We start from the raw sequence: 27,845 nt of genomic DNA, 5'->3' as shown, positions 1-27,845 counted from the left end.
TTTCTTATGTGGTGGGATTGAGGGGGGATAAATGATTTTCAGATTTTCCTAATGCTATGTACCCTCAAAATATACCTGAGAAGAAAGAATTGTATTTTATGGATTTGGGTTACATCCAGGTTTTCCCACTCCATGTTGCATTGTGCCACTTACATTCTTTTCTCAGGGTAACAAAATAATTTTAGGATGCTTGAAAAATGCAAAGGTAACATCCTTTCCATAAGATCTTGCAATGCAGGCCATGGATGTTTCATTCCAGCTGACCTGAAGGCTCTGATGCCCATCTCTGTCAGGCTCCATGCAGAGGCAGCTCTCCCAAACTACAGAGAATTTCTCCAGTCTTTAGGTCTCCTAAAATAAATAAATAAAGCATATTGGATGTTTTTCCACCTCCTTTTGATCCTGAAAAAGTCAGGCCAAGTCATGTCAGTTTGGCAGGATGTGTGGATACCTTCAGAAGTAACTTGTGCACTAAAGTGGTGACGGTCAAAGCGCTGGGTCTGTTCCTGTGATTCATTTGAGCTAATTGGCTGCTGAGAGCATCATATGTCTCTTTGTCTCCATGTTTGAGTAAGATTCAGCCCCTGTGATCCAGATAATCTTATCCTAGTGAGCTTGTCTCATCTCTAATGATGCCAGGAAGACTGTCCTGGAGCATGAAACGTGCTGGAGAGCTCGAAACCAGAGCTGGAATATTTATCCTGATTCAGTCTGAAAAAGCAGACTCAGCTGGCCTCTATTCCTCCACCTTTTTTCTCACAAGCACAATCTAGGAGATAAACTTACTGATTACTCCTCTCAAATACCATGAATAACTGAAGGCCAGACAGGAGTGAAGACGTGAAAGGCTGTAGTGCAGCTGTTATTATCCACAGAGATCAGAAACTTTCAGCAGTGCTTGTGTACTCTTTGTGTGAGTAATCAAAGCTGAATGTACTCTTAAAGAATTCTGTCTTCATCTGGATGCTTTAAATTTGCCTCAGTTGTGCAACAAGCCTGGCTGAGTTATTACTACTGCATGAGAAACCTGAGGATGAAACTGCCTGGTACGAGTGTCTGGCAGCCTCTGTCTGTAAATTGGGCCATTAAAAAGGATGATCAGCTGGCTGCTGAAGTTATTAAAAGAAATGTCATGACAAGGAACACCACTGAGGGACAAAAGAAATATAGTTATGGGCTGTGGTGCCCATCTGCCTGCAGTGCTGGCAGGTTAGAGGTGATTTTATGTCCAAGAGAAGGAATGGCCTGAAACCCAACCCCTTGTTTCGGTGCAAGGTGTGCTCGGTGGGGAGTGGTTTGGAAAGGCTGAGTGCTCCTTGGGGAGGAAAAAATGCTTTTCAAAGTTTGTAAAAACAGAAAGCAAAGAGCAGCCACATCTTCTCTCACAGATGTTTTTGTTGTCATCCCTCCTTGCTCTCCCCTCCCATGTCTCACATCCCGAGCAGTCTGTGTGGTCACACATGGTGGTGATGCTTCTGCAGCAACTGTAGTCTGTGTAGCTGCATGGAAGGATGCAAAATCTTTTATTTTCTTTCTGTGTGTTCCTACAGTCTTCGTTAGTGGATGAGTTTTTATGATGGATAGTAGTGAGGAATTGTTCCCTGGGAGGGTGGGGAGGCCCTGGATCCCTGGAAGTGTCCAAGGCTGGGCTGGGCAGGGCTTGGAGCAGCCTGGGACAGTGGGAGGTGCCCCTGCCATGGCTGGGGTGGGACTGGGTGTTCCTTAAGGTCCCTTCCAAACCATTCTGTGAAATTCTGTGTGTAATTCTGTGCTGTTGTAAAACCTGTGGGTTTTGGTTCTAGCTGAGCTTCACACGCTGGCACTTTCTGTGGTTGATCTTTGTTTGGGGCTAATGCAGGAGGAGCTATGTGGCTAAACCTGAGTTTTGAATTATGGGTGGAGGAATATACTTTACAGGAATTGTGGGTAAGGAGGAAAAGAGAGGAAATTCCCATGAACACTTTTGCATAGTTAGTGTGAGGAGCTGTAAGTGTCCCAGACCGAGCACCTTCCCAGCGCCAGCCCCGGCTGTGAAGGGGGGAGTGGGGCAGGGCTCCCTCAGCAGCAGGGTGGGCTCAAGCAGTGGCTGGAAAAATAGCTGTGTTAGTAAGAACAGAACAAAGATGGGCTCTTTTATGATGAGGGATTGTCTCTAAAATAGCTGCTGCTGCCATTTGAGCTGTTGGAGGCAAAGCAGGCTGAGCTGTAGATCCAACCTTACCGGGAATATGGAAAACACAGAGTGGGACTATTACTTGTGCTGGATGAGCTTTGCTTAAGTTTCACTAAAAAACTTAAAGAAATTATCCCTTTAACTTCGGGATTATGAATCAAAAAAGTGTTAGAAGAAAGGAGAGTTACTGAAACACTCTAGAGAGAATAACAAGGAAAGAACAAAACCTGTCAGGGAATCCGACTGCTTTAACCCTTTGCTCACTTGGGCATTGCTTGTTGAGATTTTTAAAGAATAATCTGGATCTTGCAAAATGTTCTCTGTGGGTGTTACGAGTTTGACACTGCTCTTTCAACAGCAGTGTCTTACATCCAGCTGGGGTTTGCTCACTGCTCAACTATGGCAAGAAATGCTGAATTGCTTTTTTTTAATAGGCACTCGGGGTTTTCTTTCTGCCCTCCCCACGTCCCCGGGCAGATATTTTGCTCTTTTTCCCGATGTTCTCTTGAAGTACAACGCTAAGGAGCGAACGGGCGGCTTGACTCCTCCTTCCCAGGCTGCGTTTGGGAGCTCCTCTCGCACGTGGGCTGCGGCTTAGGTTAATGTTCATCCATCCCGAGCCGCATCCCGGCGGTGGCAGGGGCTGGCTGCTGCTTTCTGTGGCTGCTGCCTGTGTCCTGAGCCCCGGGGCTCGCTGCCCTCGCTGTCCCTGCAGCCGGGGGACACGGGGAGGAGAGGATGCTCCTGCGGTGGGCACCTGGCTGGTGACAAGGAGCAGCTCTCGGTTCTCACATCGCGGCTGGACCGTCCCCCTGCTCCCGGCTGGCCATGGAGAAGCGCGGCCCGTGTGGCTCCAGGATGGCCAGGGGAGGGATGCTGGCGGCTGGCCGGGCAGCCAGCTGTGCCCAGCTGTTGGGCAGGTACGGAGCGTTCCCGCGGGGCATCCCCGCCGCTCTGCTCCCTGCAGCGGGGGCGAGCCGGCACCTGGGCCAGGGGAGGTGGAAGCAAGGTGAATTTCTAGAGGTGAGCAGGCTGCTGTATGCTCTCGGAATAGTGCTCGGAGCGCCTCGGTCCTGAAATGAAACCTGCGGAAATTCCCTTTCTTTTTCCTCATACTGAGCCTATGAAAATCTCCGTTCTTTTCTCTGTGCTCGGGGTGAGTGCGGCGAGCTGGGGAAGTGGGGCTGAAATGTTTCCTTGTGACACGGTGGTAACCTGCCTTGGGCTCTGAGCCCTCCTCTGGGGCTTGTGGATCTATAGCAATGGAAGAACTGCTGATTTATCATGCAGGTACTGGAGGATAGAACTGAAATTTGGACTGCTTTGCTTGCCTGCTTGTGTGCTTAATGGATATTATATGAGTTAAGAATTCATCTAAGGTGTATTTGCATCAGTTTAGAAGTTTGCATTGAGTTTTAGGATGTTTCCTTGCTGTAATGGTCAGAATCTGTTGAGTTTGGGTAAATATGCTGACAGTGATTTTACTTCTAATCACAGCTCACATTTTCATGTGTCTGAGTTCTCATTTTTTCCAGTCAAATTTGATGAGACTGTGCATTCAAAGCAAGCCAAGAAATCTTTAGAAGACCCCAGGCAAAATTTGAGTTGTGAAAAAAAAATAATTAATAATAATTGTAGGGGGACTGACACAGGAATGATATGGTAAATTACTTCAAAATTACCCACGTGTAGGAGAACGAGATTAAAACCTCCAGTATTGCAGGCTTTCTTTGATAAAAATCAAAATATTTGTTAACAACTTAAGGCTTTTGCCAAACGAGTTAGTTGAGTTCCAAGGTCTGTGCTGGTGCCAGAACACCTTTGTGGTCAGCTCTGAAGAGGTGCTACAGCATGAACCTCAAACTTGCTCTCCAACTTTGCCCAAAACATTGAACTGCAGCCAAGTGACACTTCCTCACTCAGGACTCACCACAGGTGTGAGGTGGCTGTGTATGTGAACTAAGCCTCTTTCCTAGGATTGACCTAAAACCTGCCTGCACAATGGGGCAAGGCTATGCCAGCCTGCTCTTCTAATTAGTTGACCGTAATCAGCGTTTATTTTAGATCAGCAGCTCTGATGTGCTCCTTGAGGTTCCCAGTAAGGTTCCTACTGGCTTGCATGGGGCTGGTGCTGCTGCCATGGCTCCAAAAAAACAGTGAGCCAGATCTACCTCCCTCCTCCTCTTCCTCTCGGTGTTGTAAAGCTCGTGGGACCAGGGGTGGCTCACAGACAGGGCTGGTGGCCCTGGGCTGGCTGGTGACACTCCAGTTACAGAATTGGTTGTAAATCCCAGCCAAGGGCTTCTCATGGCAGGGAACAGCCGAGCAGCCTGTGTCATGTGTAATAACTCTGCCCTGAGAAATCCACACGAGGAGTTTGAGACTCCTCCCTGTCTTCCTGCATCCCTAAGGCTCTCATGAGTGAAGCATAGCTGGATTCCAGCACACCTCTCCACCCCTGCTTCCCTTGTGCTGGTCAGCACGTCACTCTTGTGACCTCTCCAACATCTCTGGGCTGTTCTCATGCAGCTGAGCAACAGCTTGCAGTTACTCATTCTGTGCTCTAATGCAGCTACAGCTGGTAAAATGGGCTACAAGAAGAAATAAGGATGAGTTCTATCATCCTGATTTACCCCAAGTTCAGCATTTAAGAAGCTGTAGAACAAGTATTTAGTATGTGTGAACCTGCTTCAGAAGGTTCCAGCCTTTATGTTAATGAATGATCACACAAGAAATAAGTTCACAGCCTTTGTTATGGTGGGTTCAAACATGCTGGCAGCCTTTTCTCTGGAAGCCAAGTGGTCCCTCAGCCCTTGTTCCCCCAGCTGAGTGCCTGAGGTGTGCACAGGCTGAGCATCTCTCCTGAAGCCCCAGCAGTGATGGCAATAAAGTAAAGGTGCCTCAGCCGGTCTAACGGTAGCGTGTTTTGAGGATGTGTTTAGTGACTGGGAGGTATTGACTCATTTGCCTCGGCAAAACCCCTGGCAGTGTGTGCTCGGGGCTGTGACAGCAAAGTCACCAAAGGGCAGTGATTCCCTGGCTGCTGCTTTCCTCGTGGCACTCCTGTGCACAGGCTCAGCCTGGGGCAGCTTCTCTGTGCAGGAGAGAGGAGAGGGTGAGGACAAGATGTGGGAGCTACTGGGCTGTGGTGTTTGTAGTCCCATGCCAGCTGGGCTGAGGGGTTTGGGGTCCTGGTGCCATACTGATAGGTGGAATTGGGATGGCAGAACTGGTCCTTGTGGGAACTGGATGGACAAAGCTGCTGATGTGTTTAAATGGATTCAGTAGAGATGGAAATAAGGTTAGGAATGCCACCTTTCAATAGTGATTGTCATCTAATCATCCTCTAGATTGGCTTTATCAATTCACAATCACATTAAAGATCCCAGTACTACTAAAGATTTGTTTTGGCCAGGTACCCCTTTCTCCCAGCAGGATTTCCCTTTGGATGAAAGCCCTTTCCTGTTTGGCATACCCTGCTAATGCAGGGAAAGTGAACAACAGGCTCGTCCACAGTGACCTTGCAGTCAAACACAAAACCATGCACAGAGAGGATGGCTTGTGTCTTCTCAGGCCAAAACAAACCCTGGTGTGATGGCACAGACACCCAGCTAATAGTCTAAGTTAAACATGGCTTTGAATATTTTTAATTTGGCTGTATCTGCATGGGGTTATCAATCCTGTTTTTATTCTGCTCTGAGTTTCGGTCACAGATGCCTCTAGGCAGATCTCTGATTAAGGGCAACTTTCCCTATTCCTTAACTTGCTTATTTAGCCCCTTACTAGATGGAGTGGAGACAAATCTATTCCAGATGAAGGCCTGAGATAATGAAGCAGAGATGGAGCTTTTTTGCCTTTAAAAATTTTGATAGAGACACTTATTGTCAGGAAAGCTGCAAACCTGTGCTTTAGTTGAGATCTAAAGCTGTGGTGGAGGTAACAGAACCATAGAATGGTTTGGGTTGGAAGGGGCTTTAAGATCATAAAGTTCCAAACTGATCCATGGGAAGGGCTGCCTGTGGTCAGGTCAGGCTGCTCCAAGCCTTGGACATTCCCAGGGATGGGACATCCACAACCTCTCTGGGCACCCTGTGCCAGTGCTTCACCATCCTCTGGGGTTTGTCCAGCACAGGAAATACTGGAGGTGCTAGGCTGAAGCAGTGGGATCCACACAGGCCTCAGGATTCACATCTTTCACTCCCCACAGCCCTGGGCAAAGGATTGCTGTTTGCTTTTTCTGGTGTCACTGGCCATGCCAGGACAGGAGGTGAGGTTGTGCCTTCTCGCTGCTGCACAGAAGGGGGAGAGCTGCAGCTGGTGGGAATTACTGCACACACACAGCACGATCTGGCATGTCCTCTTTATCACTTGCAGAACAGGCTTCTTCAAAACAACCTGAAATGACGCTGCTCCCTGAGCTGCTTGCATAATGGAAGATCTTGATGAGCTGATTGCTGTGTTACTGAAAACAAGCTGTAATCTTATTAGCAAATTGTGGCAGTGACATCTCAGCTATTCTCACTGGTGCTGTAGAGACAGACCTTCAACTGTGCCATCCCACACGTGAAAAGTCCCTGATAAAATGCCTTAATGAGGACATAAATGGGGATGGCAGCAGTGCTGGAGAAAATAGCCTGGGCTAAAGGCACTGTGACTCCTCACAGGGGATGCTCTTGGTGAAACTACTAAATATGTGAGCAAGTCTCTGGTCAGAGATATGCAGGTGTACATCAACAGTGGCAGACTGCTGCAAAAATTGCTTTAATTCTGGCTCTTTAGCTGCTTTGGTTGAGTTGAGCCAGGGAAAGGAAAGCATGGTAAGAGTCTGTTGGGTAAGTTACTGTTCGTTGCCACCACAGTAATTTGATAATTAGCCTCTCTTTGCTTTTATGGTGTGGTCTGAGGAATCTGAACCAGCCATGTGCTTTCCATTTTCTCCTAAGAGTAAGCCTTAGGAGTTCTTTTCCACATGTTGGTGTGGGGAGAAGGGAGGAATTGGTAGTGGTGTTCCTGTACGAAATTTGGGGTATTTTGAGGGTAACTAAGCCAGGCATTAAAGATTTGCAGTAGGGCTTTCTTCTGATTTAGACCTTTGGTAGAGAAGTAGTGGAATTTTTGTTCATGAGATATCTCCTGCATAACTTTGCTGTCTCTGATAGGAATAGAGTTTTGTGTAGTTTTGTGTCTGAAATAGTGATCATGTGTATTTATGTCAGGTTTTGATAATGAGTAGATTGACTTCTTCCATACAGGAACCTGTTTTTATATTTGCATTGATAATTTTGATAGGATGAGGTTTAAACCTTCAATAAGCAAAACAGCTACAGCTATATCTATGTTAAAAAAAAAAAAAAATATATATATATATGTGAATTATTACTTCAGGATTTTCTCAGATTTTCAAATACTCCTGTCTGTTCTTCCTGGATGCCTTTATCCCACTACATGATTATAAACAAGAAAACCTAGTATGTTGTGAACTGTGATATGCTGATCTTTAGGTGACTTTTTTTTCTCTTCAGAATTAACTACACATTTCATCATTTAGGTTTAACTGCTTGCTTAGGGTAAGAACCTGGAAACAATGTGAAGAGAGACTGCAGGGACTTTTTGGTTGTTTCTTTCAAGGTTTTGCTTTTGTACTCATGACAAAAACTCATGTTTTTGACCTTGAAGTAAATGAAAGCAAGTAAGATGTACGTGGTGTGACATAAATGTGGTTTTGTTCTCTGACTAAGGGTCTTTATCTGCAACCAGTTGATAGACTAATCTCTCTTTTATTTTTTTTTTCTTGCAAGATGCTTGTGTTCCATGCTCATGGTCTGGGTTGTTGTGAATGATGTTGTGACTTGGTGTGCTACTCCAAACCTGCTCTTGAGGTTCATGCAGACTTTCTGTCTGTTTCTTTGTTCCATGTGTGCCTTTGTGCTTGCTCCAGATCTTTGGAAATATCTTTAAAGACTGGGTGCTGCTTGTGTGGCAGGACCGCCTTGTCTGCCTGAATTCTTCTGTTCTTGTTGCCTTTTTCCCATCTCAGTTTTCTGGAAGCAGTCCTAAAAGAATTCCATTTTCTTGGCTTGCACTTGTTGCCTCCTGGTCTGTTTGAAATGCTTGAGAAGGAACCTTTTTATTTATTCATCTGCTAAGAGGTATTTCAACGAGGGAGGGATGTTGAGCAAGCAGAAAAGAAGCCCAAGCAGCTCCGGTTCCTTTGAGAAGCTCTCTCATGGGAGTGATTCAAGCCTGGAGTGAACATAGCAACAGTGTTTATTGTATTTTGGTATTCAAGAGGGTGAAGAATTACATGAGTGTTTGCAATGTATTTGCAGTGTGTTGACAGTATCTAGGAGCAGATGGAAAGCAGGGCAGGATCAGTGAGCCCCCAGCACTGAGGCAGGTATGGAGGGCTTCCAGGGATCCTCGTGGAGGGGGCATAGAGAAGGAACAATAAGAAAATGAACTCTGTAAGGTCTGTGCCAGCCTGATTTCTCACCACTGTGTTATTAATGCTGTGAAGTCAGGCTTAGACTGAAAGTGCCAGGTGAATCTCTAGCCTTGTTAAGACTGGCTGTGCTTTTAAACAAGAAAAGGCTGGATTAAGATGCTCAGTCTTTCCACAGATCCCCTCCTATGTGCCTGTCCTTAACAAGATCTTTCTGCCAGTCTCCTTTCTGTTGGGTTAATTTTTAAAGCTTCATAATCTGATGCTTTTTGTTACGTTGACAGTGCAGTGGAGTGAACTTGATTATTCCACCTACTCTTTGCCCAGTTGCACTGAGCCATTAACATTTTAAGCCAACAATCTCTGCTTTCAATCTCAGCTGTTGCTGTGCTTGCACGTCACAGGCTGCCCTCCAGTTGACTCGGGTATGCAATGAGGAAGAACAATCTTTTAGGTGCACTGAATCTAAAATTAACCTTCCACCTGGGCAGCTGGATCTGCAAAGCACTGTGCATTGAGCTCAAGGAAAAAAAAAAAGTAGCTTAGACCAGAAAATCAAACATTTTCTAAATGTGAAGGGCTGGTTTTTATGTTGTCCTGTGAGACAGGAGCAACAGCAGCTCTGGTTTAACACTTGTAGAGCTGGGCTTTGGGTCCTGCTGTCCCTCTGTAGAGCTGCTGTGCAATATCAACATCCTGCAACTCGGTGAAGCCAAGTTTAGTGCATCACTAAATGAGCCAGCTGAGGGGAAAAAAACTTAGGATGGCTTTTGTTTGACACACAATTAGCTCATCTGTGGCTTTCCTAGAGCAGGTTTGTAGTGTGACTGGTGGGCTTTTGGTGCTGTGTGTGTCACAGAGAACATCTGTGTGCAGCCTCCTGGGGCAGGTTCTGCTGGAGCTGCAAAGATAAATTCTGTTTTGGTGTTGGTCCCTGGAGATTTCTGGGGTGTTATGAGCCAGCTCCAAACCAAGCTGAACACAAAGGAAAGGAACATTTCAGAGCTGCATTAACCTGTATAACCTAGATCTCACAGCAATATAGGGCAGTTACTCAAGGCAAGAAGAGTTGTTTTATACCTGTTGAAAGCCTGTAGTAGAGCAATTAGGAGAGATTGTAAGATGGTTCCTGAGTGTTGTGTGCTGGGAGACTCCTTCACTGCAAGTTTGTCTTCCAGTGCTCCTCACATGGCCAAAACCAACTCCCTCAAAATATTTGAATTCCTTTTTCCACTCCATTTCATGTTGCAAGTGATGAGTTCTGTTGACTGGTTGATAGTAGAATCCTGGGAAGGTGTTGAACAGCTTTTTTGATGCTAGCAAGGGGTCTTTGTTTAAATCTAATCTTATGAGATGGTTGTCAGCAAATGTGAGAAAATGGAGAGGAACACTAAAGATGAAGAGTTAATATGAGGGATGCAATCTAAGTTTTTAAGTATTAATGGGTAAAGAGTTGAAAAGAGTTAAAAATAAATTGAGTTAGTAACTGCAATAGAACTGGGAGAATTGGACAGGAAGTGTGCAGGTAAAAAATAATAAATCTTAGATGGACTACTTAAGGGTTCCACCAGGCTGTAAATCTGTATCTTGAGTGTTATTTGGATATCCAGAAATGGGAAAGCAGATCACCTCTGTTCTGCTGGGTGGCAGAATATCTCAAGTCAGTTTTTCACTTTTGTCTTCCTGTAAAACAAACAAACCCCTTTAATTCTAGTTCTGAAGGCTGTGGCTGTCTCCAGATGTTCCTGCAGTGATGGTTATTGCTGACCTCCAGAGGAGAGGGGCTGCCTGTGTGTGTTAGAGTGAGGTGTGAGCATGGTGTGCGTGCACGTGTGTAAATACAAGTGCAGAATGGCCTACAACGTTTCTCTTAGTTGTTAGATCTTCAAATTTAGCCCTTTACAACTTAAATACTTCTCATAACTGAAGCAAGTTGTGCCAGAACTGCTAATAATGACTTTCTGGAATGAAAGGGGATAAAACTTTCCAGATATTTTGCCATCTATAACTTTTGGCTCTGAGAGCTAAGAGGCTAAATAGCATTTCATGGGTGTTTTGTTGTCATGGTTTTCAAGGTGTGAGACTTAGACTTGAGGATTTTTTTTTTTTTTTTTTTTAATGAAACTAGGAAGGAATTTTGGCCTGTTTGGTGGTCATGGCTGTTCATGGGTGTTTCTCAAACCACCCACAGTTAGTGTTCCACCTCTTTAATTTTTGTATTCATCAGTGGAACCATTGAGGTGTTCTCATAAGTATGTTCCACTTATCCCATTTTTTTTGGTAAGTCTTTGAAAAATATGTATAGCAGGGCTTAAATGGCTTGGAACTTTTTGAAGACAATTATAGCTCATTTTAGGAGAGGCACTGTTTTATGAAGTGAGGAGAAGCTCACAGCACAGGGGCTGAAAGCTGAACGAGGCCAGGCTGGGACTTCAGCTGTGCATGAATGAATCAGCAGGGTGGTAAGAAAATTCCATATGCTTGGGTTTCCCAGGACACCTCATGTTGTTTCACAGCTGAAAAATCTGGTCTGGGCAGGAAAAGGGGGCCTCAGCCCCGTGAGTTGTTTGTTGTGTGAGCTGAAGCACAGGGGATGGAGCTGGGCTGGTTTTTCCATGGGGAACATAAAGCCCAAAGGTTTGGGATGCTGTGGTGGGAGCTGCCAGGCTCCTGTCTGTGCCAGGTCCTGGAGCACACTGAGCTTGGCACATCCTGGGGGGCTGAGGATGCAGAAGGTGCCTGTGTAAACTTGCAGAGAAGCCTTGCAATGAGTGTGGGGCGGTAGTGGTGTGCTGGAGGTCACTGGAGGGACAGCCCTGAAAAGGCTCTGTTGATCCTGTGTCCTCTGGCATGTTTGGACAGAAGTTTTCCCCATTCTCCAGGGGATTTAGTCCCAGCCTTGTCTGTAGTGCTAAACACTAAGCAAAGGAGGTTCAGCACTTGCCTGTGCTTGGCTTTGCTGCAGTCATTAATCAGTGAGGGCTGGACACCAAGGCTGTGGGGAATACGTGGAGCTTAATTTCTCCTTCCTTATCTCTTCCTCTCTCAGCACCAGACATTGCCCTTGGAAAATGAACCAGCTTCCTCCGAGGAGTCCTGTGGCATCCCTGGCGTCAGAGAACACCAATTCCAGGGTAGAGGCCTTGGACAACTTGTCAATGGACAGTTTTTGGCTGGAAGTAGAGAACATTAAACAGAGCACTGAAGCCGAGCAGGAGGAATGCAGCCTTGCAGATGTCAAAACACAGGAGGGTAGGTTGCCAAAAATGTTGGGAGTGAGGAGAGGAATGTGAACAGCTGAAACAGAAGATTTGCTTATGCACCTGAACGATTCAGAAGCATGTTGGAGTATGGTTAGAATATTATCAGTCAATCAGGGATAGAGATAATATTTTAATTGGGTGGTGGATAATGCCCTGCAGAAGGGGAGGGCTGGCCTGGCCTGGTTTCGGCTTCTGAAGCAAAGCTGACTCCAAAGGTCAGTCCCAGGAGCATGTTCAAGGCTGCAGGTTTTTCAAGCAGCCCCAGCAAGGGTGGGGGCTCTCAGTGCCAGTTCAGGAGGTGTGTGGCAAACACCCTGTGGGAGCTGGGGCTGTTCTGGAAGCCTTGTTTGTGTGCATGCTTCTGAGATTGATCCTAGTGGCTTTTATGGGAGCTGCTTCTGTGGAAGGCAGACTGTTCCCTCTCTAATTTCCTGTTTAAGAAACCACAATAAACATCCAGAAAGCCTTGAGCCCATCCACATGCAGTTTTTCCTGCATATCCTTTTTTAGCTTTCTTTGGAAGAAGTGTGTATGGGCTGTTTCTAATGCTCTTTCTGCAGCACTGATGTTATCCAGTGCTTTGGAATAATTGGAACCTGGGCCAGTTATTCCAAAACTTCTGGAATATGTTTTCATTCTATAGAATCATAGAATTATTTGGGTTGGAAGGGACTTTCATGCTCATCCAGTTCCACCCCTGCCATGGCAGGGACACCTTCCACTATCCCAGGCTGCTCCAAGCCCCATCCAGCCTGGCCTTGGACACTGCCAGGGATCCAGGGGCAGCCACAGCTGCTCTGGGCACCCTGTGCCAGGGCCTGCCCACCCTCCCAGGGAAGGGTTTCTTCCTGATATCTAACACAACTGTCCCCTCTTCCAGTGTGAGCCCATTTCTCCTTGTGCTGTCACTACAGTTCCTGAGGACAGTCCCTTTAGCCATGGGAGGTACAAACCCCTGGGGTGTGCTGCAGGGCTGGCAAGCAGTGACAAACACCCAGTGACCCCCCAGGTGAGGATCACACCTTTCCTGGGTCCCTTTTGAAGAAATGGAGGTGGTTTGCTGTACATCCCCTCGAACACAGGTCTGCAGCCTGCACAGCTGCTGTGCTGCCTGATGCTGGGAGCGATCTGTGTCCTGGGGAGATGTTTGTGTGGCAGCCCCAGTGCACTGCTGGGCTTGGGAAGGGCCAGGAGCTCCCATGGGGACACAGAGAGGCTCTGGGGAGCAGGGTGGGAATATCATTGTCCCTGTCTGCCATCGTTGGCAGGACATGGTAAACATGAAGGTCTGCTGTTAAAGGATTGTCCCTTTGACACAAGTTGGATTTTTTGGACTGGAAGAGATGCAAAGTGATTCAGAAAATGAGTGCACCAGGAAGGAGACTGGAAGTAGACCATCCCATGAGATCAAAGACTGTCTGGGATATCCTAAAGACTGATATGCTGGAGGCAATTTGATTACTGTGTATAAGAAGGGATACGAGGAAAAGTGTCTTTTAGTGCTGTAGATTAATCTAGCAGGAAGGATCTGAGTGTTTAATTGGCCATTGAAACCAGACAGGCTTGAAATGATGCTCCAGGTAGCAAAGCCTTCCCAGCAGCCTGGGGAAGGAGGTGGGGCAGGCTTGGGCTCCTGATGCCTTCTCTGAAGAAGCTTAGGCAAATAAACATTGTGCTGGGAGTGGGGAAGCTTTGGATGGTGTGCAGGGTTTGGCTTTCACATCTCTGCAGCTCCTGCTTAGAGCAAGGAGGCTGTGGGACTCCTCAGAGCCAGAGGCACTGCCACCTTTTGCATAAATCTGGGGAACTGAGAATTGGGCAGCTGTGTCTGGAGACAGCATGGCTCAGCCTGGGAGATGGCTGGTGATAACCACGGCACAGGGACGGTGGGGAGGCTTGTGGAGATAAGGCACTGCAAAAATGCTGACCCAGCTGGGAACACTGGGCTCCTGAGCAAGCCCTGGGTGAGGGCTGGGCAGCCCTGGGTGAGGGCTGGTGTCCCCTGGGCAGCCCTGGGTGAGGGCTGGTGTCCCCTGGGCAGCCCTGGGTGAGGGCTGGTGTCCCCTGGGCAGCCCTGGGTGAGGGCTGGTGTCCCCTGGGCAGCCCTGGGTGAGGGCTGGTGTGTCCTGGGGAGCCCTGGGTGGGGGCTGCTGTGTCCTGGGGAGCTGCTGGTGACCTGCTGGCAGTGGGAGGACAGTGTGTAACTGCAGACCTGGGCCAGCTGGAAGCTGCTGAGGGTACTGGTGGTGTTTGGTGGGAGTAGGAAGCAGCATTTTCCTGAAATGCAGCCTTGTGCTGTCCTTGCTGTCGCTGTTTGCCTGGCTGACAGCACAGCCAGCTGAGGACACAGGCACTCTGCCACTAAAATACCTGTTTGTGACCTTACAGCACAGAACTGTGGCTGAGAACTGCCTGCAAAGGGTGATTCTTCACCTTCAAATATTACATAGGAAGTCGTGCTTAATGTTTTAGCCTGAAAATGTCGGGTGCTGTAGCTGTCCTTTAAATGTTTGGAAAGTGAATATTATGAATGCTGGTTTTGACTAGGTTATGTTTCAAGTAAATTTGTGGAACTGGTGTTCTTTAGTTTTGTGAAATCATTCCTAATTGTGCCCTCTTGAAATGCTTGCCTGGAACTCACAAGGCAAATCGTAGCAGCTCTCCAGGCTTAAACCTGCAGCTTATATTCTGTGGATTTCTGTTCTGACCTGTTTCTCTCCAATTTTTCCCTTTCCCCCAGAAACAGCCCATTTTGCCAGTTTCCTTTTGTGTTTCTGGCAAACGTAACTGGGCCAAAATAGTAAACAGAGGGATTACAATCTGGTGTTTTGGCATCAGGGGGGCAGCAGGCTCACACGGATGTCCGATGGAGGGGATGCTGTGTGGTATTGTGTATAAGATCAGTTTCCTGTTATGACTGGAATTGGCTATTTTCAAAATTTGCAAGCAATACACTTCACTTCCTCTAGTTCCCAAAGGCAAAATAAACCAGAGGCTTTTTGTGTGTTGTTCTGCTGAGAGACCACGGGTGTAGGACAAGGTGTTTGGTGAGGAGCTGTGAGTGGGACCATGGCTGTGCCCAGGGGATGCTGCCACCTGCTCACTTCTGTAAACCAGACATGGGAAAAGAGCAAAACTTAGGGCCATGTAGGAAAAACAAACAATTTGCTAGAAGATTCACTTAGGGAAATACTTGACTTCAAGTTCAGCTCTATTTATTGAGGTGTGATGATGAAAAAAGTTCTGTTTCATTTTGGCACCCAAGATCACAAAGACCGTGCTCTGAAGACTGAGTTTTTATTGTGTCACAATGTGTGTTTGCAATCTGCATGAACATGAGGTTTCTCCAGAAAAATTAAATTATTTAATCTCTCAAGGAGAGCTGCATGGCTGCTTTTTATGGATGGAGCAATGATAAAACTTGAGCAGCTGTGATAACTGAGGAGGCAGAAGTTTGCAAAGGACAGGAAGAGTGGCAATGAGCTGCTCTGTGCCAATCAGTTCAGCTGTGATTTTTCTTTTTCCCAGTATAACCTTTGGTAGGGCTGTACTGGAGCTGCCTGCAGTGAATGAATGTGGTAGATGGAATTGAAAAGATAAAGGCTTTGTGGTGTTTGCCGTGTTAAAGTTGAAGTCACCTGCTAAATTGTTTCTTTCATCTTTGAATTTCAAGTAGCTGCCTTGCTCAGGGCACTTTCTCGCTTGCCCTTCCTTATGAGTGTATCCCATCAGAAAAAAAAAGTCTTCTGTGTTTGAAGTGCAGCTTTATATGTGATGAAGAATGAGGTGGATTTGAGCTTGTTTGAGTAATGCTGCTGTACTGTCTCCAGGCTTCTCACACTTCCTTCTGGAACTGGAATGGTCTTTAATTTTAGTGATATTTTGAATAGGCCCAGGCATAAAATGAATGCACAGAGGAAAAATAACGTTTTTACTTTAGTTGAGTGGATGGATACCAATCCACTTAAAAAATTAAAGAATAGGGATGATGCACATAAAGAGTTCAGCAAGTACATTAAGTAAAATACATTTGAACCTACCAGATCAGGATCTGGACATAAAAAAAAATAAAAGTTGCTGATACCTAGGCATGCATATAGGTTAAAAAAAAAATAAAAATTGAAGCAACCAAGTCATTTTGAAAAGTACAAAAGCTGAATGTGCAGTGTTGTTTGCTGTGGCTTTTCACAGACCTTTTGTCCATTCTCAAAGCTGTTGAAAGATCAGGTGGGAAGCTCTGCCATTCCTTCTGGGGTGGCTGTGTGTTGCTGCCAGAGCTCCCCTTTGCACAGACAGTCTATGGAGGGGCAGATTTATCAAGTCCTCCTGTCTTCAGTCCCATACCCTGTCACAATCCTCACCTAAATATCACCCAGAGACACACTTGGGCCCTCTTCTGCCCAGCTGCTCTGGGAGCCTGTGCTCCTGGGAGTATCTCTACCTCCACAGCTCTTTTCTCTCATTTTGCTCACCTGGAATGAGCAGTAAGAACTGTGTGAGCAGCTGCACCTGCCCAAAGAGCTCTCCGCTGCCAACCCAAACCCAGCTGGGCTCTCGGGATTAGGGCTGAGATTTTGGGAACACCCACGGCTTCAGAACAGAGCTGTGGCTCCCTCCCAGTGATGTCCCATTGCCACCCCAGACAGGGAACGGCCCAGGCTCCTGCTTTCCACCTCTGAAGGGTGGCAGGGCCCCAGGCTGCTGCTCTCTACTCACTCTGCCTTCTCCTGCCCGCTTGGCAGAGGGAGAAGCCGAAGCCGAGTGGCTGCAGGACGCGGGGCTGTCCGAGCTCCTGGGGGACGTGGCCTCGGACAAGGACAAGCTGGTGCTGCTGTCCACGCTGACCAGGACCCAGGCAGCGGCCGTGCAGCGCCGGCTGGACACCTACAGCCGCTCCCGCCGCAGGAGGAACAAGCACCCCGTGCGCGACGTGCGCGACATCTTCGGAGTGGGCAGCTCGGAGGTTTGCTGGCTTTTTTGGGGTCTCCTACAAGAGCTTCTTGCCTCGTGGGAGCTGACTTGGCTTTCTGGGTCTAGGGCTCCTGTTATGATTTCATCCCTTGAGCTGAAGGGAAGGTGAGACTGGAGAAATCCTGGCTGCGGTGTTGAGGAGTTGGTAGAAAACCTGCAGATCCACAGCTTTCCCAGACTGGAATGACATTCCTGCTGGAATGCTTCCTCGTGGAGCATTGGCGTGGTTTGGAGCCCTCTTGTGTTTCCTTTGTTCCAGTGACATGTTGAATCACCATTAAACAAAACAAGAGAACTTCCCAAATTCAGCTCTGCTAAGCTGGCCTTGTAGAGGTGGAAATCCTGGAGAAAGACTGACACTGCTGTTTTGGGGAGAGGGTTGGCTGCTTTATTTAGATTTTTTTTTCTTGATAAAGAATTCATAACCGCTGTCTTTTCAGCTATTTTCCTGCAGTTCTGCTCTTTTGGTTTTTCCTAAAAAAACTTCTTTTTTTTATTTTTCAGGACAGAGCAGCAGAAAAAGAGGAGTCCAGCCCAGATCCACTGTGGCACAATCTACGGACTTCAAACACCCAGAGAAGTAAGGGGGAGGTTTTTAAATGCAGAGTAGGATCTGAAGTAGAGCTGGAACTGGAAGGAAAGCCACACACATATTTAAGTATACACAGGCTCTGAAACATTGACCTTGTTTGTGTTGGGATGTGGTTTCTTTACGTGGTTATTCACACCTGTGGATTAATAAACTTTTCTAGGCTCCAGTGTTGTTAGAAGCTGTGATCAAGCTGATCATTGTAAATTTTTGATAAAGCAACTGAAAGATGAAAATAAAATGCAAAGATCATGCAGTGAAACTTTAAATGCCATGAGCAGTTGTGTAAAGAGATGTTAGCTATAGGTGTGTCCTTCAATTTAAAGCTGTGGTTTTGTCGAACCAGTGACCTGGTAGTTTTAGCCATGATGTTGTGCCTTCACACTGATCACAGAATGATCAAACTTGGTAAAGATCTCTAAAATCACAAGTCCAACCACTAACTCATCACCAGTGGGCTCACCACTAAACCACGTCCCCAGGTGCCACATCTGCACGATTTTTGAGCACTTCCAGTAGTGACTCCACTGCCTCCCTTGGCAGCCTGTTCCAAAGCTTGACCACCTTTCAGGGCAGGCTGACCACTCTGTGCTGTGGGGACACTCTTTTCATGTGTTACTGCAGGATTTTTAAAAGCAATGGTAGCAAACCTATCTCAAACTGCATTTTTAGCACAATTGCTTTCTAAACTTCACCCCCCTGGCTTGCAGAAATTCAAGACAATTTCTCCTCTGCAGCAGAAACCCAGGATTATTCCTGCACAGTTCGGAACCCTGGGAAAGAGGAAGTGTTCAACATGGATGTTGCCTACTCAGAGCAAGCAGCTGTCCTGCTCAAGGGATCCTTCCTGTCTGAATCCAGGAAGTTAAAGGATGGAAATGCCCTAACTGTAAGCACTGGAGGGATTTTTCTTGTTAAAATTTATTGGTCTTGTCTTGCCAAGGTGGTACAAGACACCAAATCCAATTCACACCTATGGGTTGCAATGGGTCTGTGTTTGGTGGTATTTTGGGGTGTGTTGTGCTGTTATCTTGGCAATGTTGGGCAAGGATAGCCGTTGTGTAGTGGAGGATCAAAAGAAATGAGACTTTTTTTATCTGAAACTGCCTATTTTGACACACATCCATGTTGTTTCCTCTGAAAAGAGGAGAGTAACAAACTGCACTTTCTTACTCATAATTTTAAAGTTTTCTCCTCTGTGCAAATGAACGAGGCTGCTTCCAAAGTTCAGGTAGATTAGGGTGGGTATCAGGCTGCCTTTAAATTAGAAAAACTGGCATCTCCAGTAGGATTAAAGAGCAATATTGAAAAGGGAAAATATTTATTCAGCTGGTGGTTGAGTAGGAGTAGTTTTGGGCATGTGTCTGGTCTTGGATACAGCAGGAAGAGCAGATGCCTGGTTATGATAAAAAAATAAAACTACAGCAAAAGTTGTTCACTAGTGGGATTAGTAGTGATAGCTTGATCTGAACCTTTTGTGTTTATTTCCCTTAGAGATTTAAGATCCCAAAGGGCAGACTAGGAGTGACCAGGATTGGAGATCTGTCGGCTCAGGACATGAAGAAGATCCCCACACTGGCCCTCATTGAACTTACAGCTCTCTGTGATATCCTGGGCTTTGAGCTGAAGAGAAACAAAGCAGCAAAATTGAAAACAACAGGTTAGTTGTACTCTTTTTTGTGCCTTTTTTTTTACCCTCATCTTCTCATCATACACTCATCAGTTGTGTTTCAAATGTTAGAACAGAGGGTTTTTGATAAGAAACCTTGTGGCAGGTGTGTTTTCCTTGGATTTCTCCTGGAAGTCAGTGGATCATGACATCAAGACCTACCACCACATTTATGTCTGGCTGCAATTGTCCTGCTTAACTATTCCTCTCTTTCTGCAGTATCTGTGTTTACAAAACTACCATCTTAGTCTGCAGTGGGGGATATTTCCCTTACACCTCCATCAGAGGTGATACAGACTTGGAAATGTTGTTTTTATTGTAGAGAAAAGACTCTTTGGAGTTCCACTCAACACCCTGCTGGAAAATGACCAAAAGCTGCTGCCCAACACCAAGGTCCCTCTGCTACTCCAGGCAGTAAGTTCTCAGCTGGTTTCATTCACACCTCTGGTCCTCAGAGCCAGGAGTCTGTGATGAGGACGGGCTGCTTCCTCATCCTCTGTGCCTAAGAGCTTTGTGTTTCCTCCTTTTACAGCTGCTGTCCTGCCTGGAGAAGAGAGGACTTGAAACAGAGGGCATCCTGAGAGTTTCTGGGTCCCAGACCAGAATTAAGGTATGAGCTTGAGCATTGTTTGGATTATTTGGATATCAGGGGTGATAAGGAAGCATTTGCCGAAGCAAGTGTTTGAATGACCTGAATTATCTCATCCCCTTCCCAGTACAACCAGAACTGGGAACCAGAAACATCCATTGCTGGGAAATACTGGAGTGTGTGCTCAGGCTCTCTGCACCGTTTTGACTTGATGCCCTCCCAGTGCTCAGCTATAAAATTTCTCTTACATTTGCATATTAAGGCACGTGATAAATTCCATCTTTTCATAGAGCCTGGAGCAGAAGCTGGAAAGGGACTTCTACAGTGGTCTGTTCTGCTGGGATGAGGTTCACCAGAACGACGTGTCCGGGCTGCTGAAGAGATTCATCCGCGAGCTGCCGGCCCCGCTGCTGACAGCAGAGTACCTGCCTGCCTTTGCTGCCGTGCAGAGTGAGTGCCTGCTCCCACCAGCACCACTTGGCTTTGTGCAAAGCCCCACTGGCCCTGGGCTCTCCTGCTGGCTGTGCTGGGAGCCTGTGGATGCCCTGGGAGCACAGCACAGCTGAGGGCTGCGGTCACCGGTGTTTGGCTGGATGTGCCTTTGTGCAGCAGCGCTGTCCTGGGGTCTGCAGGGATGTGTCACTTGAGCCTGCAAGCTTGCTGCCATCATTTAGGACAAACTGATCAGTAATGACACAGACTGAGCTGTGGGAACTGCCCAGGGCACACAGTCTGCAGGTGATGTGCTGTCGTGCAAGCACGTTTCTTTGAGGTTGGTGCCTCAGTAGGTAGTTTGGATATGCTGAGTGCATGAGTTCTTTGTTCAAAAAATGGGGAATTATTGGTTCTTTTGCTGCTCTTCAAGGGCATCGGGGCTGCTGGTTGATTGTGTGCTCTAAAGGAAATGAGTCAGTCTTCTAAAGCATGGATAGTTCCCTTCATAAGGACAGTATGAGTTTGATTTACTTCTTTGAAAAAAGTTCTCAAATTTGAGATGACCAGCAATTCAATAAGTAATTGTCTCATTCCTTGGAGGATTCCTGTGCTCACAAAGAAGGGTCAGAAACCTGACTTCTCTGTCCTGTTGTCACTCTCCTTCTAGATATTCCAGACCTAAAGCAAAGATTGCAAGCTCTAAACCTCCTGATCCTGATTCTGCCAGAGTCCAACAGAAACACTCTGAAGGTAACTGCTTGCTTTTGATTTAGCTGGTAAAACCTAGAATCACAGAATTGTTTAGATTGGGAAAAAACCCCATGAAATCATTGAATCCAGCCATTTCCCCAGCACTTCCAAGGCCACAACTCATCCATATCCCCAAGTGCCACAGCTACATGGCTTTTAAGTAGACACCACCTCTGCCTTTCCATGCTTTATAAGAGCTGTGGTGGTTGTTGTTGCCTTTTTTTTTCCTCCTGAGTAGTTCAGCTCCCAGGTATTAAAGGTAAGGCTGACTTAGCACCCTGCACACTTCATTTAGAGCACTGGAATGTATAATTCAGTCAAAGATGATCTGTCATGGTTCTGGTGGAGGTGTGAGGTGAAAGAGAAAATCCAAAAGGGATTTTTCCACATCTGGGAACACTGAAGGAAAGGGGGAATTCATCTTTGGATTCAGAAGCTTTTACAGCTAGACTTTGTAAATTACCACCTGCCAAGGAGTAAAAACTCACCTGTTCCCCACACAGACTGCTTTTCCTGATTTATAAGTACTGGATAGACCTCTCTTGGTGTGTTATTTATTGCCATGCTAGTGTTAGAAATTGGTCACTCTGCTTCCTGACTGGAGAAATGGGATTTGCTGATCTGTATCAAGAAAAAGTGCTAATTAATGATCTCTCCAGCAATTGCCACGCTAGCTTTTTGAGCATCACTAGTAATGGATGGGCTTATGTCTCTTTCCCTCTTCTCAGGCCCTTCTTGAATTTCTCAGCAAGGTGGTTGCCAGGGAAAACAACAACAAAATGAACCTCTGGAATGTTTCCACAGTCATGGCCCCAAACCTCTTCATGCACAAGGGGCTGCCAAACAAGATCCCTGAGGGGAAGGAGAAGCAGCTGGCGGAGGGGGCGGCTGACGTGGTGCGGATGATGATCCATTACCAGGATCTGCTCTGGACAGTGAGTTCCACAGGAATTATGTGCTTGGTGTAGCAGTGTCTTGGACTTGGTAGAGCTGGGATAGGGAAGGGATGATAGCCTTGGAAATTTCAGAGGAATTAAAGAGCTGTGAGCAAAACCTCTGGCTGAATTCCTGTCTACCTGTCCTCAAGGTACACAGATATTTTTGTCTGTTTAAGAAGCTGAAGTGATGGTCAGGTTCCTAAATGACATCCTTATCTCTGCTTGATTAAATTCCTGTTTTCACCCTTTTCCCCTGCCCAGGTCTCCTCTTTTCTGGTAGCTCAAGTGAGAAAGCTGAACGAGAGCAGCAGCAAAAGGTACCAGTTCTGCGACAAGAGAATTAAACATTTGTTACGGAAGATCCACACTGATAAAGACAAGGTGGAAAAGAACCAGGGAGAGGTGAGTTAGGGCTTGGGAAAAAAACCCAAACTCCTTTGTGGCAGTGCCAGATGTTTGTCTGAGACCTCAGAAAGATAAAAGGGGTGATTCACTTGAAAAGAGCGAGAGGGACATAATAAAGCAGAATAATAAGGAACACTTTCCCAGATGCTTTTGGCCAGGTTGTGGTAAAAACTGATCTCAGCAGCAGGAGCACTAAATACATTTCAGGCTACAAAACACTTGGTTAAAAGAAAGAAGTGATTAGGAGCAGAAATTTTGTTTTTCCCCATGTGAGGAGCAGAATTCTCATGGCTCTGAGTGTCCCATGTGTAGGCACAGATATGTCTGGTGCGATAAAGGCAGACTTCTTTTCATTTTTTAAAGCATAAATTCAGGCTGTTTCCTAATTTTCTTTTTGCTCCATAACATCTGTTAAGATGGCACATCACCTGGTGCTTCCTTTCTCTGGAAAGGACCTTTCTGGAATTCAGTAGCCTGCAACCAGATCTCTAAATTCCTTCCCAAATAATTTAAACGTATTTCAGAGGAGTCATTCACTCTTGTGCAAAACAGCCTGTCAGAATTTCTTCTGGCAAATCCTGTTTTCCTCCGAGCTCCTGTCAGTGCTGTGTTTGAACAGCAGAGAGCACCAGCACACACTGATGGAGAGCACAGGGCTCCTCTCGTGGCCTCAAAACCAGAACATTGATGATTTATTCATTATCCTCACCTTGGTGCTTCCATAAGCTTTCAACCTGTACTGTGTGTGTAAGAAACAAGCCTGAATTCTCTGAACAGCTGTCTGGACAGGTATAATTCTTCACACTCTCCAATCTGTTTTGAAAATTAAACTCTCACCAGTTAAAACATTTTATTTAAGCACTTTTTTCTTTTTGCTTGCCTTGTTCAGCCTTCCAAGATTGTGAAAGTCCATGCATCACTCCTCCTGAAGGACTCTCTGGAGGTGCACTTGAACAATGCAACCAGGGTTGCTGATGTCTTGAGGCAGTTTCAGAAGAACCTGTGCCAGAATGGCTGGAATATTGTTAACACTGTCAACCTCCTCAAGTGGTAAATGGCTTTTTCTTTGCTTAAAAAAGAAAGAAAGAAAAAAACTTAAGTGGTCTAGCTGCTGGCTTCTGTCTTGGGGTAGAGGTGAGGCAGAAGCAGAGTGAGCCATGAGGAGAGATTGTTCTCTGCTCCAAGCTCAGGAAATGGTGCTGGGGAAGGCAAATTTTAACTCACTGAGTGATTCCACCCAGTGCTGAGGCAGTCAGGAGGTCAGTGGTCCCCTCTGGGCTGCTGGGCACCACGTGAGCTCCAGAATCCTTGCTGAAGGGAAGGGAAAGAGCAGCAACATTGACCCTGATGAGCAAACCCGTTCCAGCTCTCCTGGAATCACTTGTATCATTTGCCTGGAGTAGTAATTCCAGTGTGTTTATGTTAATGTAGGGATTTCCTAAAATAAACTCTGCAATTCCCTCCTGTGCTCCTGTGGCAAATTGCTGAACTAACCTGAGAAAGGAACAGAGGAGTTCCTGCCCCTCTCTGCCACAGCTCCTGCAGACTGTGTTTAGTAGGTAACGTGGCAGTGCCTCTCCTGTGTCCCAGGAGGTTTCCAGACAAGGAGGGTGGAAGGGCAGTTCTGGATGTGGGTCAGCTGCTGTCTCACCAACAGCTTGCCCTGTTTCATTTTTTTTCCCTATTTTGGGTGTCCTGCACTGTGCAGGAGGATCAGCAAGGTCTGTGTACCATGGCCTCTTTGCTCTTTGCTGGCCTCTGAACCACGAACAATCCTTTTGGAAGGAATGTTACTAAACTGCCTAACCTGTCTTGGCAGAGATTTAACCTTCAGTGTGTTTTTCTTTCTGCAGTAACAACTCCATGGAGTGCACAAACTTGCTCCTGTATGAAGTGGGAGGCAATATTGGTAAGTACAAATGGCAGCTGAGAATAAGGACTCTGATAAGCTTCTTTTAGGAGTTAGTTAAAAATCTTCTCTGGGCAACTGTGCCACTGCCTCATCCACCCCAAAACTGAAGAATTTCTTCCTAATATTAAATGTACATCTTCCCTCTTCCCTCTTAGAGCCATTACCTCAGATTTGTGGAAATGTTCTAGAAAGGTTATAATATTGCAACGAATGTGAACAAATCCTAGTTTTCAGATGGAGGCAAAAAAAAAAACAAACCAAAAAACAAATCTAGCAGCTAAAGGACTCAGGATATTTAAAAATGTGGGTTTTCTTTTTAATGTCTTTTTTTAACAGGTGAACATTGCCTGGACCCAGACACTTACCTCTTGGACTTGTACCACATCAACCCCCATGCTGAGTGGATAATTAAGCAAAACCCATCTTATCCTCGGATGTTCTAAGAAAAACATGAGCAAAGCAAAGCACTTGGCTGCAGTTTTTGGAAGGTGTGGAAATGGAGACTTTCCTGTTGTAGTGTCAGAGCAGACACAGCTTGTTTCTAGGAAGGAAAAGCACCTTTATTAACTGCTTCTGTGGCAGCTGGCAGTGAGAGCACAGTGGCCTCTGTGCTAACAGGGGTGTTGGAAACAAGCAGCAATTATCATTGTGTAGCAGAGTTTGCAGGGGGAGTGACTGTTCCTAAACAAAACATCCCCCAAAACAAAGCCTGAAGGCAAAGCTGCAGTGGTTGTGCAGCAAAGATGGAACAGAAGAAGAAAAAGATGATCTTGAATATGGTGGAAGGCATTTGTGTATTCTGGATTTGCTCTTCCTTTTGGAGGAGAGACAGTCAAATGCTGCAGTGGTACTAAGGGCATCCCTTGGGTAAGGTCCATGGCTGCCTGTGGCATGTCAGCACAAAAGTTAATGATCCTGGGCTTCACTGTCAAGCTTCTGTTATGCTCTTTGAAGAATGAAAAAGGATGTTTCCAAAAAGGCCAGATGGGATGTGATACCAGCACGTCGTGTATTTCATGGCTGCAGTTAAATACATTTATGCAATACAAGAAAATAACTTTCCTCGAAAAAAAGGGGTGGAAAATACAGCAGCCTTTCAGATGTGCAGTGTGGCAGGAGAGAGATGCCTGTCCCACGCAGCTCTGCTGGTAATGCAAACCCAAATTGCCACCAACAAGGGTAAAACAAGCATTTATTTTTATGGACAACCTATGTATCCACAGACAACGGGGGAAATACCCTGAAGTTAATGTGAGGTTGGAATCTGACCTGGCCACGTGAACTGAACTTGCTTGTGGAAGATTCTGTGTGAATGTGTTTGTTCAACAGCCAACAAACGTCCCTGAGATGGGAGGTGGCTGAACTGAGCTGAGCCCTCGCTGCTCTGGCTGCACATTTCCATCACACTCAGCACAGTTATCCCTTTGGGCTGGACAGCTGAGGGCAGAGCAGAGCACTCACACCTTGCTGCTGCATCATCACCATCATCATCATCATCCAACCTCGGCTCCAAGAGGAGCGTGCCTGTGAAGAGCAGTGCAGAGGTGTTGCTCTCCTTTGTGGTGATGCTGAAATACCTCATGTGAGGGACCCCACTGTGCAGTGTGAGGGGTCAAACCCTCAGCCTGCCTGGAAATCTGGATGTCTTTCTCTAAATACTGTTTTTGAACGTGGTTGGATATTTATTCATGTGGCAGAAGCAGGGCTGCCCTGCAAGTGTATACTCAAAGTATTTCATTTGCCAAATCCCAGCTGCACTAGTGGCAGTCTCCAGTATTATTTCTTTTGTTAGAGGAGTTTGTTTCCATTGCAATCTGAATTTTCACTCCTCTCCTTTTTTTTTCCCAGGGTGAAATATAGCTTTCCCTACTCATTATCTCAAACTCCTAGATTCTGTAGTAAAGGTGCTTCACTCTGTGATTATTCTGTCCCTGTGGTTAATTCCTCTTGGTGGTTAAGATCCTTGAGGAACAGGTGAGCCACAGTCCATATCCTTTCCATCTCTTTGTGAATTCTGTGTGAGTGGTGCAGATATCTTATAATTATTCATATATTAGAGAGTCTGTGTATATATTTTTTTTGGTTGAGATGATGCAGATGCATTGACTGGTTGGATCACCTTCATAGATGTCGTCTTAAGAACCTGTAATAGAAAATCCCAACCCTGACCCCAGTGTCAACAACTCTCAAGGTGCCTCTTTTATAGGGCTAAAATTGTGCCTGAAAGAGCTTGATTCTTTTCCTTGAGAATGGGTGACTTTTTCCCTCTGGAAAGATCAAGCTGCTTTAAACTGGGGCTTTAAAAACCAAAGGTACCTATTCAATATTCCTTCTGCAATTCTTTGTGGCAGTGATGGAGTCAAGATGGCAAAGAAATACCAGAGCTGTGACACCCTGAGAAATACCCAGCTCATAAAGGTATCACTGAGCTCAAAGATCCACTGCAGTCTGAATTGCACTCTGCAAATCACACAGTGCTGCATTTTTCCCACCCTTCCTACGCTGGTTTACAAAATATTCTGTCCATATGCATTGAGGGGTCAGGAGGGCATCACTGCTGCTGTGGGCTACAGGTGAGTGGGGTTTTTTGAACACCAAACGATTTGAATCAATGCTGTGAAAAACAAGGTTAATGGGAGATTCTCATGAGACAGACATCAGGTTTAAATATTAAAAGAAATGCAAAAAAAAAAAAAAAAAAACAAAAAAAAAAACAAACAAAAAACCGAAACAACTCTTTCAAGATGATGGATATGCTTTTTAAATTTTTTTTCCTATCTTTGTATGAAAAACTAAGTGTAAATTTTTCAGTCAGTGACGTGCAACCCACTCCTGAAAGATGGCTTTCAATACCTTTTATTTTTTATGAATTTTTAATTCTGTATTTAAATTTCATTTATTCAGTGAAACAATAAAAATGCAGTAAAGTCTCTTGGCTCCATTTTCATTAGTGCTTGGGAACAAGTTAAATGGCACCACACCTGTGAGTGCAGTAGGATTTGGCCTGTGCCTGAAGAAGTTCTGAGTGAGCTGGGCAGGAGTTTTTTGTGTTACAGCTTCAGGAGAGGTTCCTCTGTGGCTGATCCTGTGGGGCTGCTGCAGAAGGATGGTCCAGGAGGAGGAAGAGGAGGTTGGTGTTGGGTGTCAAAAGCCCAGAGAAAGAAGAGCTGAAGGTGAGCACCCTGAGTGACTTCTGAAGGAAGAGGAGCAGTTGTTCAAGGTTTAAGCTTGAGGAGATGTGTCCATATCCCATGAGAAATCCCCTCAGTGCTGCTCAGCTGAGCTGTGCTCAGGGACCTGGGTGCTGGACCAGTCACCAGCCAAGAATAACAGGAATCCAGCCTGGATCTTTGCTGAAATCACAGCTAATAGTGCCCAAAAGTGATGAGACGTGGCATAAATCTACTGTGAACTGTTTAAAACCAGCGCAGCAGCCTGTCCAGCAGTGCTGCTGGAAAAGCAGGGCTTGCTCTCCTACCCAGACACAAAAAGAAAGGGGGAGGAGGATCCAAGAGGCTTCAAAAAGCTTCCAGAGCAATTATCTGAGGAAAACACCAGTTTATCAAACTGATTCCACCCATTCATCTTCAGTAGTATCGAAGTGCTAATCTCTCCCATCCCCAAGGGCTTCTGTGATTGATCATTACACAGCTCTCCCCCACTCAGAACAGGAGCCCAGGATTTATTCTGAATGCAATGTATGTAGTGC

At 46.0% G+C, this 27,845-nt stretch overlaps 1 protein-coding gene across 6 annotated transcripts in view; it reads left to right on the top strand.

Annotated features, from left to right (window-relative positions):
- ARHGAP40 (Rho GTPase activating protein 40) overlaps positions 1–26,968 on the top strand; it is a 36,084-nt gene extending 9,116 nt beyond the window's left edge. The window contains exons 1-15 of one of the 6 annotated variants that reach the window (XM_088064702.1): positions 2,815–3,093; positions 11,665–11,867; positions 16,621–16,841; positions 17,354–17,429; positions 18,179–18,327; positions 18,933–19,098; positions 19,430–19,521; positions 19,640–19,717; positions 19,987–20,146; positions 20,799–20,881; positions 21,610–21,816; positions 22,081–22,221; positions 23,114–23,274; positions 24,078–24,133; positions 24,473–26,968. In XM_088064702.1, coding sequence (XP_087920828.1) covers positions 3,002–3,093; positions 11,665–11,867; positions 16,621–16,841; positions 17,354–17,429; positions 18,179–18,327; positions 18,933–19,098; positions 19,430–19,521; positions 19,640–19,717; positions 19,987–20,146; positions 20,799–20,881; positions 21,610–21,816; positions 22,081–22,221; positions 23,114–23,274; positions 24,078–24,133; positions 24,473–24,579 — 1,992 coding nt within the window. In that variant the 5' untranslated portion in view covers positions 2,815–3,001 and the 3' untranslated portion in view covers positions 24,580–26,968. Of the gene's footprint in view, positions 1–2,814; positions 3,094–3,126; positions 3,197–6,818; positions 7,006–11,664; positions 11,868–16,620; positions 16,842–17,353; positions 17,430–18,175; positions 18,328–18,932; positions 19,099–19,429; positions 19,522–19,639; positions 19,718–19,986; positions 20,147–20,798; positions 20,882–21,609; positions 21,817–22,080; positions 22,222–23,113; positions 23,275–24,077; positions 24,134–24,472 lie in introns of those variants that run through there. The other 5 variants (XM_088064701.1, XM_088064706.1, XM_088064705.1 and 2 more) reach the window with 5 other exon arrangements.
- Positions 26,969–27,845: the final 877 nt, after the last annotated feature.

Source organism: Pseudopodoces humilis, chromosome 19, assembly GCF_049639895.1.
Source record: "Pseudopodoces humilis isolate 2021_Gansu_Grassland_sample_001 chromosome 19, ASM4963989v1, whole genome shotgun sequence".
Classification (NCBI taxonomy): domain Eukaryota; kingdom Metazoa; phylum Chordata; class Aves; order Passeriformes; family Paridae; genus Pseudopodoces; species Pseudopodoces humilis.
Note: the sequence above shows the minus strand (reverse complement) of the source record. Positions and strands in the feature narration are given on the sequence as shown.